This window comes from Asterias amurensis, chromosome 21, assembly GCF_032118995.1.
Source record: "Asterias amurensis chromosome 21, ASM3211899v1".
In the NCBI taxonomy this organism is placed as follows: domain Eukaryota; kingdom Metazoa; phylum Echinodermata; class Asteroidea; order Forcipulatida; family Asteriidae; genus Asterias; species Asterias amurensis.
The window spans coordinates 3710696-3724129 of record NC_092668.1 but is presented as its reverse complement, the minus strand read 5'-3'; the positions used below and the strand labels follow the sequence as shown (position 1 = coordinate 3724129).

The following is a 13434-nucleotide window of genomic DNA, read 5'->3' as shown; positions in this document are numbered from 1 at the left end:
ACAAGGCTATAGCCTTGTGACTTTTTCGTCAAAATTTGCAGAGTTCACAAGGCTATAGCCTTGTGACTTTTTCGTCAAAATTTAAAAAGTCACAAGGCTATAGCCTTGTGACTTTTTTGTCAAAATTTGCAGAGTTCACAAGGCTATAGCCTTGTGACGTTTTCGTCAAAATTTAAAAAAGTCACAAGGCTATAGCTTTGTGACTTTTTCGTCAAAATTTGCAAAGTTCACAAGGCTATAGCTTTGTGACTTTTTCATCAAAATTTGAAAAGTCACAAGGCCTTGTGACTTTTCATCAAAATTTGCAAAGTTCACAAGGCTATAGCCTTGTGACTTTTTCGTCAAAATTTAAAAAAGTCACAAGGCTATAGCTTTGTGACTTTTTCGTCAAAATTTGCAAAGTTCACAAGGCTATAGCCTTGTGACTTTTTCGTCAAAATTTCAAAAGTCACAAGGCTATAGCCTTGTGACTTTTCATCAAAATTTGCAAAGTTCACAAGCCTTGTGACTTTTCACCAAAATTTGCAAAGTTCACAAGGCTATAGCCTTGTGACTTTTTCGTCAAAATTTGCAAAGTTCACAAGGCTATAGCCTTGTGACTTTTTCGTCAAAATTTGCAAAGTTCACAAGGCTATAGCCTTGTGACTTTTTCGTCAAAATTTGCAAAGTTCACAAGGCCTTGTGACTTTTTGTGACTTGTGACTTTTTTGTCAAAATTTGAAAAGTTCACATGGCTATAGCCTTGAAAATTTGAAAAAGTCATAAGGCTATATATAGCCTTGTGACTTTTTCGTCAAAATTTAAAAAGTCACAAGGCTATGTGGCCTTGTGACTTTTTCATCAAAATTTGCAAAGTTCACAAGGTGCGACTTTTTCGTCAAAATTTGAAAAGTTCACAAGGCTTATAGCCTGCGAGGGGGTAATTCAAGCATTTATTGATATATATTTGCGATTTTCTTCATTTTGGAGCTTAAATTGGATAAAAAATGCTGGACTTACCCCCTTGTGATTTTTTCATTTTGGAGGTCAAAATGGAGAAAATTGCTGGACTTACCCCTTGTGATTTTTTCATTTTGGAGTGCAAATTGGAACAAAATGCTGGACTTACCCCCTGTGATTTAACAAATTTTGAACCAAAGAACACAAAACAAGGGGTAAGTCCAGCTTTTATAGAAACAAATTCGAGCTTAAGAATAAAAAAATTAAATAAAAAACACAAGGGGTATGTATGAGCATGCAAATTTGAGCCAACAAATTAAAAATTCGCAGCAGTTTTTATCCAACTTGAGCCAAAAAACTAAAAACAAAATCACAGTGGTTTCAAATCTTATATCAATTAATGCAGGACTGGAATGACCCCCCGTCGCAGGGTATAAAAAGAGGTATAAAGTTAAAGCAAATTTGTGCAAAGAGTTAGTCAGAGTGACGACCAGGCGTTCAGGGGACTCAAAGTCTGATCGAAACCAGCGTGGTGATCACCCATTAGAACCCTTAAGAGACTTGCCAGTCCCGGTCCCTCCTTTACTCTCCCACACGGAGTATCTTCATCCACACCTAATTTGGGGATAGACATGACGGACCCCAATCCACTACTGGTGCAAGCAGTAAAAGTCATGTCCCTCTTGGTACGGGCGGGATTCGAACCGGTGTACCAGCTCTGGATAGCACGCAATTGAACTATCCAGTGCACCGTGTCGCCACAGTGCCCGTTGGTGTTTGGAGATGATTTTTATACTACTTATATCCATCATTCACTGCGTCCAAGCAAAAAGAAAAGAGACGTATGCGGGAATTGAACCCGGGATACGTAGATCCCAGTCCAACCCATACTTCATGTAGCTACGGTGCCACATATGCTTCTCGAAGATTTTTTTAATAGTTAATGACAATTTAAGCAAACAATTGTAAACACTATAAACGGAATATAGGTTTTTGTTTGTACTTTTATGAAGTATGAAAACAGTGTGTTGTAAAGGCAATTTGAATTTAAAAATCGAGCAAATATATCTTGAGAAAACGAATGATACACGAAACAGATTAGTAGGACTTTATCTCTGCTCTTCAGCAAGTTGTTTATTTATCACCACCAGTCGGCTTGTGGGTCAGGGAAAATGGTTCCAGAGGCAGTGGACAATTGGTAATTACTCAGAATAATTATCATCATAAAACCTTTCTTGATTACGAGTAATCAAGAAGAGGTTAATAGTATAAAACACTGTGAGAAATGACTCCCTCTGAAGTGACTTAGTATTCGAGAAAGAAGTAATTTTCCACGGGTTTGATTTCGAGACCTCAAGTTTAGAATTTGAGGTCTCGAATTCAAGCATCAGAAAGCACACAACTTCGTGTGACGGAGGGTGTTTTTTCTTTCATTATTATCTCGCACTTTCGAGGACCACGAGTGAGCTTACATTTTCACTGGTTAGTTATTTTATGCATATGTTGAGATACACCAAGTGAGAAGACTAGGTGTTTTACTTACTCCATAAACGGTTTATTTTACAAGTTAAATACAATAAATATATATACGTTTATTTTTCTGTGCTTAAAGGCAGTGGACACTATTGGTAATTACTCGAAATAATTATTAGCATAAAACCTCACTTGCTAGCAAGTCTTGGAGAGAGGTTGATAGCATAAAAACATTGTGAGAAAAGGCTCCCTCTGATGAAGCGGCGTAGTTTTCGAGAAAGAAGTACTTTTCTACGAATTTGATTTCAACACCTCAGATTTAGAATTTGAGGTCAAGAAATCAAGCATCTGAAAGCACATAACATCGTGTGACCAGGGTGTTTTTTACTTTCACTATTATATCGCAACTTCGACGACCAATTGAGCTCAAGTTTTCACAGGTTAGGTATTTTATGCATATCAGCCATTCCATTGTGACTCGCGTGACAATCTCACTGGTTTTTCAACTTTTGAATGATCTATACTCCAAAATATAACAAATTGCTCTCATTTAACTCGATTTAGATAAACTTAGTGAAGAGCCCTATAAAAAAGGAAACTTAGTGAAGAGCCATATAAAAAAGGAAAACAAATTGTGTACGTATCATGTTTTTATATGAGTTCCAAAAATGTGACTCGCGTGACTGCCAAAAAAAAATGAAAGGTGTTGCATCCCTGTATGCCGTTGCCCAGTCGTGAGAACTCAGAGGAACTTTTTAAAACTTTTTGAAAATTTGTTAAATGCAACGTGACAGAAATTTGTGACTCGCGTGACAAGTGAGAAAATATACAATAACTAAACAGAATACTGCATCACAAGAACATTTTATTTCATTCCGAACACTCAGAACTTGAAATTGAATCTTTTCATCAAAGGAAGAAACACCTGTAGCAACATTTAAAGGAAAAATAATCTGAACTGGCTTTGACTTTAAACATGGTAAAGTTGGGTGGTTCTGAAAAAATTGGTGGTTTAACAACACGTATGGTCGAAACGTTGAGTTGTTAAACTACCGGTTCGTTTCAGAACAACTGAAACCCATAGAGAGAACCCTTACTAGAAATTATTATATTGTTTTGTGATAGGGGAAAGGACTTTTTTCTCACTACGCTTGGCAGAGTAGGTTGATAAGAAACCACAAATTTTGGTGTCTAGTTCTAATGGCGTGTTAGGCTGAGTACATGTAAATCTGTTAAGTAATTTCTTCATTGATGCTCCCTCCAAATCTAACTTTAGAATACTGTCTTAAAATACCCAGTTTCCACAAATATTTTTGTTTGTTCTTTTATTAAGTTTATCGTTCCTTAAATTATTTAAATAATGCAGGTAAATTATGCAGATGTGAGCACATTGTACAGTGCAGTATGCAGTGTACATGTAGTTCAACAAGATCTGCTGACAGTGTGCCAAGTTATAATTGTACACTGTATTAATTCTTTGTTCTAACAAAAATTTATAAATTCAGGGGCATAGAAATGTTCCAGTGGGCTGGGGTGCTTTTGTAACATTCCATAGACAACATCCCCAGAATACGTTGGGTAGCTTTTGCTATAACCATGTACATTAAGTGCATTTGTAGTGACTCGCGTGACAAACTCGAGTTTTTGTTGTTAATTTTTAAGTAGAAGGCCTTGGTAAACAAAAACTAATTAAATTCGAAAGACCCTTTGCAAAGACCACTATTATGAGAGAGAAAAAAAAAGTTGAGGGTCTATAATAGAAAAGATAACTCCCATTTTTCAAAAGTTAATAGTTCTATGAAGCTCAAATACCAAGGAATGGCTGATATGCTGAGATACACCAAGTGAAAAGACTGTTCTTTGACAATTAACAATTTTAACCATTTTATGTTACTCTACTGAACTCGCTTTTATGTCAAACAACAAATTTTACTTCATAATAAAAAACACATTATTGTTCATATAAAACTCAACCACTAACTATAGACACATAGTGCTAGTTATTTTGGGGTTGAATATTAAACTTACATTAAAAATTCTGACAAATTAAGTTTATATACATTTTGCTCAGTGAATAATAAAATAAATTGAGTAAACTTGCATAAATATCTGTGAATGTCTTAATTAAGGTTATTAATATATGGCATGAATATATGAGTTATTTATATACAGAGGGCACTTTCAGCAAGCTAGGAAAATCCAAATTGAGGGAATAACATAATTATACCAAAAATATTTACATAAAATAATAACAAACAAAGTGTTTTTGACGGTTTTGAAAATGGAAGGGCCGAAACACCCGATTACTTTATCCTTCAAGTCCTGCATTAAGTTCAGTGCAATCCAGTTGGACAAAGTACTGGTAGATTTGTCGTTCTCCCTTTTTTTCTCTCCACATCTTTCTTTTGTCTCCCTTTTTTCCTTCTTCTCAAGTTTCATTTCATAAAAAAACCCACGGTGTTTTATTGAATACAGTTGCTACACTTGACAGGTCAATATTTACAGTTTTCTGTGTGAATGGATTTACTTACAAGATAATAAAGTGTTTAATTTAAAGGAACACGTTGCCTTGGATCGGTCGAGTTGGTCATTGAAAAGCGTTTGTTACAATATGCATATGGGTAGAAAGATGCTGTAAAAGTAGAATACAATGATCCACACAAGCATGCCTCGAAATTGCGTGGTTTTCCTTTTACCTCGACGACTAACACAACGGCCATTTATGGGGGTCAAAATTTTGACTCCCATAAATGGCTGACCGTGTTAGTTCGCACAGTAGAAGAAAAACCATGCAATTTCGAGGCAAACTTGTGTGGATCATTGTATTCTACTTTTCCAACCATATGCATTATATAAAAAACGGTTACAAACGCTTTTGTTTTGACCAACTCGTCCGTTCCAAGGCAACGTGTTCCTTTAATTTCTCAACAATTTCATACAGCCTGTGAGCACAGAAACCATGCTAAGCACAGACAAAATCTTGCTTAGCTGAAACAGATTACAAGCCATGTCATGGCAATCATGGGCTGGCTTAGCAAAGAAGTTTGCTCAGCAGTAATTTCTGCTTAAAGACACTGGACACTATTGGTAATTACTCAAATAAACTTATTTGGTAACAAGCAATGGAGAGATGTTGTTGTTACATGTAGTATAAAATATTGTGAGAAAACGTCTCCCTCTGAAGTTATGTAGATTTTCATTATTCTCTTGCAAATTCGATGACCAATGGAGCCCAAATTTTCACTTTTTTTTTATATGCATCTGTTGGGATACACCAAGTGAGAATACTGGTCTTTGTCAATTACCAAAGGTGACAATTACCAATAGTGTCCACTGCCTTTAAAGGCAGTGGACACTATTGGTAATTGTCAAAGACTAGCCTTCACAGTTGATGTATTTCAACATATGCATAAAATAACAAACCTGTGCAAATTTGAGCTCAATCGGTCATGGAAGTTGCGAGATAATAATGAAAGAAAAATTACCCTTGTCACACGAAGTTGTGTGCGTTTAGATGGTTGATTTCGAGACCTCAAGTTCTAAATCTGAGGTCTCTTAATCAAATTTGTGGAAAATTACTTCTTTCTCGAAAAACTATGTCACTTCAGAGGGAGCCGTTTCTCACAATGTTTTATACCATCAACCTCTCCCCATTACTCGTTACCAAGTAAGGTTTTATGCCAATAATTATTTTGAGTAATTACCAATAGTGTCCAGTGCCTTTAACAGCTTTATAAAAATGAACCGAGTGTGGTTCTTGTTTATAACTTTGTCAGTTCATCTTCTTGGTTGATGGGAAGAAATACATCCTCTTCGTCACCATGGAGACTAGTCTCATCGTCAGTACCATCTTCACTATCATCGCTGTCTGTATCCACGCTCCCAAAACCAAAGAATATCTGTAACACAAAAAAACAAAACATGCAGAGATAAAAATGCAGGCTAGCCATGCATCAATACAAAAGCACAGCAAAAAAAAAAGAAAAAAAAAGAAGAGCTTTGTGCAAAAGAGTGACCGTGTCCATTTTGATCAAACTGTCTTTTCCTCAGCTAAAAATATAGGCACTCAAACTCAGGCCTTTTCGAAACGATGGCTTCGGCTTTGGATTCGGCTTAGGCTAGCTTGGCCCCGGTGGTTGCTTTGACATGTGCGCATGCTTTGCGTATACGCGCTCAGGGCTACAGACAAGAGAATGGAGCCTCAAGCCGAATCCAAAGCCGAAGCTGTGGTTTTGAAAAGGGCCTTTGAGGGATGTCTTTACTCAAGTATGGTTGTCTATGTTGTGGTGGGTTTCAACCACACAGGTCATTATTTTTCCTCATTAATAAAAAAAAAACACCAGTCATTTTCAAGCTCAAACCATTTCCCAAGATCAATAAGAAGTACAGATGTTGATTTGAGACTGCAATTATACCTTTACTTTTTAGGAGTAACAATATTTCACTTTTCATTTGACACACAAAATGGACAACTCCCTCATTGAGTAAGTATAGCCTTTGCGGTGACACCATCTAAGAAACCTCTTTTGAGTAGTTGAGGCTGTGAGAAGAGCCAATTTCTGCTCGACGACTTTGATCAGGGGTCGATTTCACAAACAGTTAGGACTCGTCTTATCTCGAGTTAGGACGAGTAACTCGTCCTAAACTTAGGATTAATGTTAAGGTCTGCATGCTACAGTGCAGGGTTGGGACTCGTCCAAAGTCCTAAGATTAGTCTTAAGTTAAGAAGAGTTTTGTGAAATTGACGGCAGTATTCTCTAACCATCTTCTGTAGAGAAGAAAGACTATATCGAATCGTAATCGTAGAGCAGAAACTGGCTCTTCTCAGAGCCATCAATACTCAATAGAGATTTCACAACACACTGCCACTGAAAACCTTACTAAATACTCCCACCATGCATAAAACCTTTTCACACGACAGCTAATTTAGCAGGGGTACCTTGCATACTTTGAGCATGGCTGTGAAATTTTACAAATTGCACTTTGTGTGAAAGGACAAAAAGTTTGTACTATCGAAGGTCCTTAGTGAAATCTCAAACTTGCCATACTTTATGGACAGTATAAACATTGTTATCCTTTCACACAAGGTGCAATTTCGCAACCATGATAAAATTGACCAAGGGACCCTTGCTCAGTTACTGTCAAGTGCAAAGGGTTATAGCTTCAAGTCTTGTCTCCCCTTAAGCCCCTTTCACACGAGAGCAATTTAGCAAGGGTGCCTTGCTTAATTAAAACATGGTTGTAAAATTTTCAAAATGTACCTAGTGTGAAAGGACAACACACGTTTCTACTGTCCAAGTTCTCTTGTAAAATCTTGTCAAACATTGCTACATTTTACAACCATGCTAAAATTTAGCAAGGGACCCCAGTTAAATTGCTGTCGTGTGAATAGCACTTTAGTGTTTTCAGGCTTTGCTCATTGACTACAAAAGATAACCCAGGAGGTGTAAAACATGCATCCTATATACTAATGTATGTGTACAATAATGATTTCAGGATAGACAGTAAGTGAGGTTCGGTTGACATTGCTTGACCCCTGTGGCTAATGCACTGCTGGTGAGTTTAGCCTGTGATCAACTAGTCTTGGTCCAAGACAACACTATCTCATACCCGTTTCGTTACATAACATAATGTAACGTAACGCAATGGATAACCCGACAGAGGGCATGCTTTTCTTCTTGAATGCATTTCGGTTGACGACTAACCAAGAATAGGATGGTGCACTGCCTGTGGAAGCAAGAATAGACTAAAGGCAGGTTCATACTCGCTTGGATTCGCTGCGTACGCAATGCTCGCACCTGTTTTTAAAAGTCCGCAGTGCGTAAAAGGAAGCGCAGTGTGTAATCGTTTTTTTTTCGTAAAACTAGTGGGCGATACGGCGGGCTGCTCATGGGTGCATAAATTCAAGGCCGAGTCACACTGCAGCAATAACGAGAACAATCATGCTGCAAAGAGAACAATTTTGATTGGTTGATTGAGCGTGTGCGTATAGAATGCATTTTTTTTTTTGCGTCGTCATCGTTATCGCTGCAGTGTGACTGGAACTGAAGACTAGTGATCAATAGGCCTGAATATTTGCAAGATTTGAAACAGTTACAACGACCCTGAGACAGAGTGAAATTACTCCCAGAACTTCTTTGGTTACTGAAACTAAACAAACAAACATTATCTTTAGGAACATGGGAGTGACATGTAAGTGTAATTTCACAGCAACCAGCCAATGTATTGCTTACCAAGCCATGCTTGAAAAAATAAATCAGCAGCGATTGAACTTAAAATAATACATGCTGCAAATTATGATTGTTAATAAAAAATAAATTACAGCTACTGCAAGAATGCCAGAGTGAGTATGCATACAGCTATGAGCGTAGTCTTGGTCCCAAGACGTAAGTGGTCGATAGAGGATACTGTGCTACGCTCAGTGGTAAATACCATATTGTACAGACCATGTGACCTTTAATTGTTTACAATAAGTGTGATTATTCATTTTGGTTTTTACCCATTTCTGGCAGGCAAGATACTGCATAAGTCATATGGGAAAGATGACATTTCGTGTCATAATTTCCACATAAATCCAAGAGTTATGAAAGTAAAAGCTGGCTAAGTTTTGAGATGTGCCCCCTTTCATCATATCAACAGTTGATAGGAATTAGACAGTGCAATCTCCATAAAATCTAAGCATGTATGTCTTCTTCCATTAGGCTGTGTACAAATCATGCCTGCAGGAAGTCTAGACTTGGTGGCTCTTTTGTAAACATGTCACAAGTCACATCATCTATAGGAGGGCGCGCTGTAGCAATTTACAACTGATCATAGTGTACACTATCGATCATCAACGTCTTGGGCCAAGACTACTCTGAGCATGGATGAGATTGATACGGAAGGAGGGTGCGCACATGCTGTAACCGAGTGAGAGTTCATATTTACATATACAGCCACATATGTGCATTGATCATGATGACACAGCCCCTTTAAAGGCAGTGGACACTATTGGTAATTGTCAAAGACTAGCCTTCACAGTTGGTGTATCTCAACATATGCATAAAATAACAAACATGTGAAAATTTGAGCTCAATCGGTCATCGAAGTTGCGAGATAGTAATGAAATAAATAAAAACCTTGACACACGAAGTTGTGTGCGTTTAGATGGTTGATTTGTGACCTCAAGTTCTGAACTCGAGGTCTCAAAATCAAATTCGTGGAAAATTACTTCTTTCTCGAAAGCTATGGCACTTCAGAGGGAGCCGTTTCTCACAATGTTTTATACCATCAACCTCTTCCCATTACTCGTCACCAAGAAAGGTCTTATGCCAATAATTATTTTGAGTAATTACCAATAGTGTACACTGCCTTTAAAGGCAGTGTACACTATTGGTAATTACTCCAAATAATTATTAGCATTACTTGGTGACAGGTAATGGGGAGAGACCTCAGAATCAAGCATCTGAAAGCACACAACTTCGTGTGACAAGGGTGTTTTTACTTTCACGATTATCGTGCAACTTCAATGACCGATTGAGCTCAAATTTTCACAGGTTTGTTATTTTATGCATATGTTGAGATACATCAAGTGAGAAGACTGGTCTTTGACAATGACCATAAGTGTCCAGTGTCTTTGAGCATTAATTAAATATTAAATTGCAAGTGGAATAATGAGACTTTGAACCAAGCTAACATGAATTGTGATCGGACAATGTGACCTTCAGTATCATATTAGACTCCAAAATAAACCGAACATAAACATGTAAAAAAAAAAAAAAAAATAAATAAATAAATAACATGCATGACAAGGTTACTTCAAACATATGAACATGACAGGTGGAAATGTATGGTTTTGTTTTCTCTGCTTAAGGTTTTTTTTTTTTTTACTTCCCTTTGATTTCATCAAAGAGGTGGACCTCCGTAGTTTTACTTTATTATGAATTATGTTTACTTTTTGCTTTGTCTTTCATGCCATTGCATTTCATATTTAATATTGGATCTTTGGGCAAAAAGACCTGTGGTCAGTAAATATAATAGAGTTAAACTATGAAGGTCCACCTCTTTAGAATTGATAAACAACTTAAGGCCGTGTCCGAAACGGCGACTTCGGCTACAGCTACGGCTAGATCGCGCGCGTCTGCCTATTCTTCAACACTGGTAAACGCGCTGATCTAGACGTAGCTGTAGCCGAAGTCATCGTTTCGGACACGGACTAAGCATCGAACATACAACCATACATTTCCAACTGTGACACATAGATACAGGTGTATTAATATGAATAATGAATCAAACTTACCCCCAACAACTGAAGTAAAACTGTCACTAAGGCAACATTTGATATTAATTGTTTTGTTACAGGTGCAAGTTAAAATGATGAAAAGTCAGAAATATTTCAAAGGCCCAAATACCATGTGGAAATGAAAGTAATTTAAGGTTATAGAAGAGTTTGCGGTAACACCATGTAATAACAATCTCTAAATGAGTTGGGGTGGTTCTGAAAAGAACCGTTGGGTTAACTCGATGTTTCGATCAGTATGCTCTGATCCTCTTCTGGAGAATGCTGCGTCTTCAGCATTCTCCAGAAGACGATCAGAGCATACTGATCGAAACCCAACGGTTCTTTTCAGAACCACCCCAACTCATTTAGAGATTGTTATTACATGGTGTTACCGCAAACTCTTCTATATCTTATCTCCACCATGCAAAGTTTCAAATCCTACTAATTTAAGGTTTATATGTAGGATATTTTGAGAGGAAATTTTAAAAGAGAAGATTTAGATTTCAAGGTACAATGGAAAATGGAAGTCTATGTTTAAAAGGCACTGGACACCTTTGGAAATTGTCAAAGACCAGTATTCTAAAACTTGGTGTATTCCAAAGTACGCATAAAATAACAAATCTGTGAAAATGTTTAATCAATCGGTCATCAAAGTTGCAAGAGAATGATTAAATGGAAAAACATCCTTGTTGCACAAACATGTGGGCTTTCAGATGCCCAATAAAAGGCTTCAGGCCTGAAGTCTTTTGATATTTGAGTGAGAAATGACCTCTTATTCAAAAATACGTAACCTCAGAGGGAGCTGTTTCTCACAAAGTTTTATACTATCAACAGCTCTCCATTGCTTGTTACCAAGTAAGTTTTTAAGCTAGTAATTATATTGAGTAATTACCAATAGTGTCCACTGCCTTTAAACAGGGTCTCCAATGACAATTTGAGTTTTGTGATGAACTTATTTTCTAATAGACAAGAGTCCTCATGAAAATCGGGATTATTTTTTAAAAGTCTGAACCTCACACAAAAGAGTATAAATAATGTAAATATATTTTATATTTTTTCAGAGCGAAATTACGTCATTGAATACCAAAAGTAAATGGATCTCAAAGGGGGGGGGGGGGGGGGGGGGTTTCTGCGCAGGTCAAAAAGTAAAATCAAATGCTACTTCGATTGAATATCATCAAAATTCAGGAACGAACTGAAATTTTAAGAATATCTCTAGAAAAAATCTCTAGAAAAAAAAGGATAAAGAAAGCGAAGAAAACAAACAGAGATTTGAGGTCCTAAAAGGCAGTGGACACTATTGGTAATTACTTAAAATAATTATTAGCATAGAACCTTACTTGGTAACGAGTAATGGAGAGCTGTTGGTAGTATTAAACATTGAGAGAAGCCGCTTCCTCCTCTGAAGAAAATGACTTCTTTCTCGAAAACTACGTTTACTTCAGAGAGAGCTGTTTCTCACAATGTTTTATACTGTCAACGGCTCCTCATTACTTGTTACCAAGTAAGGTTTTTATGCTAATAATTATTTTGAGTAATTACCGATAGTGTCCACTGCCTTTAAAACGATGGCAAGGCATTTTTTATTCTTGAGCTCACTTGGAATGCAGATGAAGATCATTTAAAAAAAAAAAAATTGCTGCTGCTCAATTTTAAATCGTTTTGGACGAAACAAACAAAAAGAAAACATATCAATATTTTTGCAATCACTTTATTCAAAGATTCTTTGCTTGTAATTAGAATAAAGCTTATTATAAAGGCAAGAAATTACAATTATTTTACATATTTCTTTCTTTCAGTTATTCGTTTATACCTATTAAACAATTTCCCAAATAATCCATACAATAAATATTAAATAAAATTCCGCAGTATATTTGTTTCCAGATAAAAAGGGAATCTTAAAACGTTTAAATTATGTTTTTGGATTCTTGTAGAAGCAACATTAAATTATTACTGTAAATAAAAAGTCTGACAAAATGTTTTAGTTTCAAAACAACATTTTCCAATTAATTGCCATCACATGCAAGAGAGAAAAACACTCAAATAAAAATAAAGATAAGTTGTTGAAATGAAGTTAGGGTATTGTGAGGTAAAGTGGTGACCTTTTTGGCAGTGAACATTGCGAGATATTTATAAAGAACCCTCAGGTTATCATTTAATACCGCCGCCCCCCCTCCCCCCTTACATCAACTGCCACCAAGGGCATGATGTTGCCACCTACTCCAGTGGCTGAAACCGGGTTACCCCCTTCACAGTCTGCAAGGATGCAGGCATGGATATCATCCACTAGGAGCCACCTACTCCTGGGACTGAAACCGGGTTACCCCCTTCACAGTCTGCAAGGATGCAGGCATGGATATCATCCAAATAGGAGACACCTACTCCTGTGACTGAAACAGGTTTACCCCCTTCACAGTCTGCAAGGATGCAGGCATGGATATCATCCACTACGAGCCAACTACTCCTGTGGCTGAAACAGGGTTACCCCCTTCACAGTCTGCAAGGATGCAGGCATGGATATCATCCACATAGGAGCCACCTACTCCTGGGGCTGAAACAGGGTTACCCCCTTCACAGTCTGCAAGGATGCAGGCATGGATATCATCCACATAGGAGCCACCTACTCCTGGGACTGAAACCGGGTTACCCCCTTCACAGTCTGCAAGGATGCAGGCATGGATATCATCCACATAGGAGACACCTACTCCTGTGACTGAAACAGTTTTACCCCCTTCACAGTCTGCAAGGATGCAGGCATGGAT

The 13434-nt window shown here is 37.3% G+C and overlaps 1 protein-coding gene across 2 annotated transcripts in view; it reads right to left on the bottom strand.

Annotated features, from left to right (window-relative positions):
- Positions 1–5232: 5232 nt before the first annotated feature.
- Positions 5233–13434, bottom strand: part of LOC139952890 (uncharacterized) — a 79425-nt gene continuing 71223 nt past the window's right edge. For both annotated transcript variants that reach the window (XM_071952175.1, XM_071952176.1), the window contains one exon: positions 5233–6311. In XM_071952175.1, the coding sequence (XP_071808276.1) occupies positions 6174–6311 (138 nt within the window). In that variant the 3' untranslated portion in view covers positions 5233–6173. The remainder of the gene's footprint in view (positions 6312–13434) is intronic.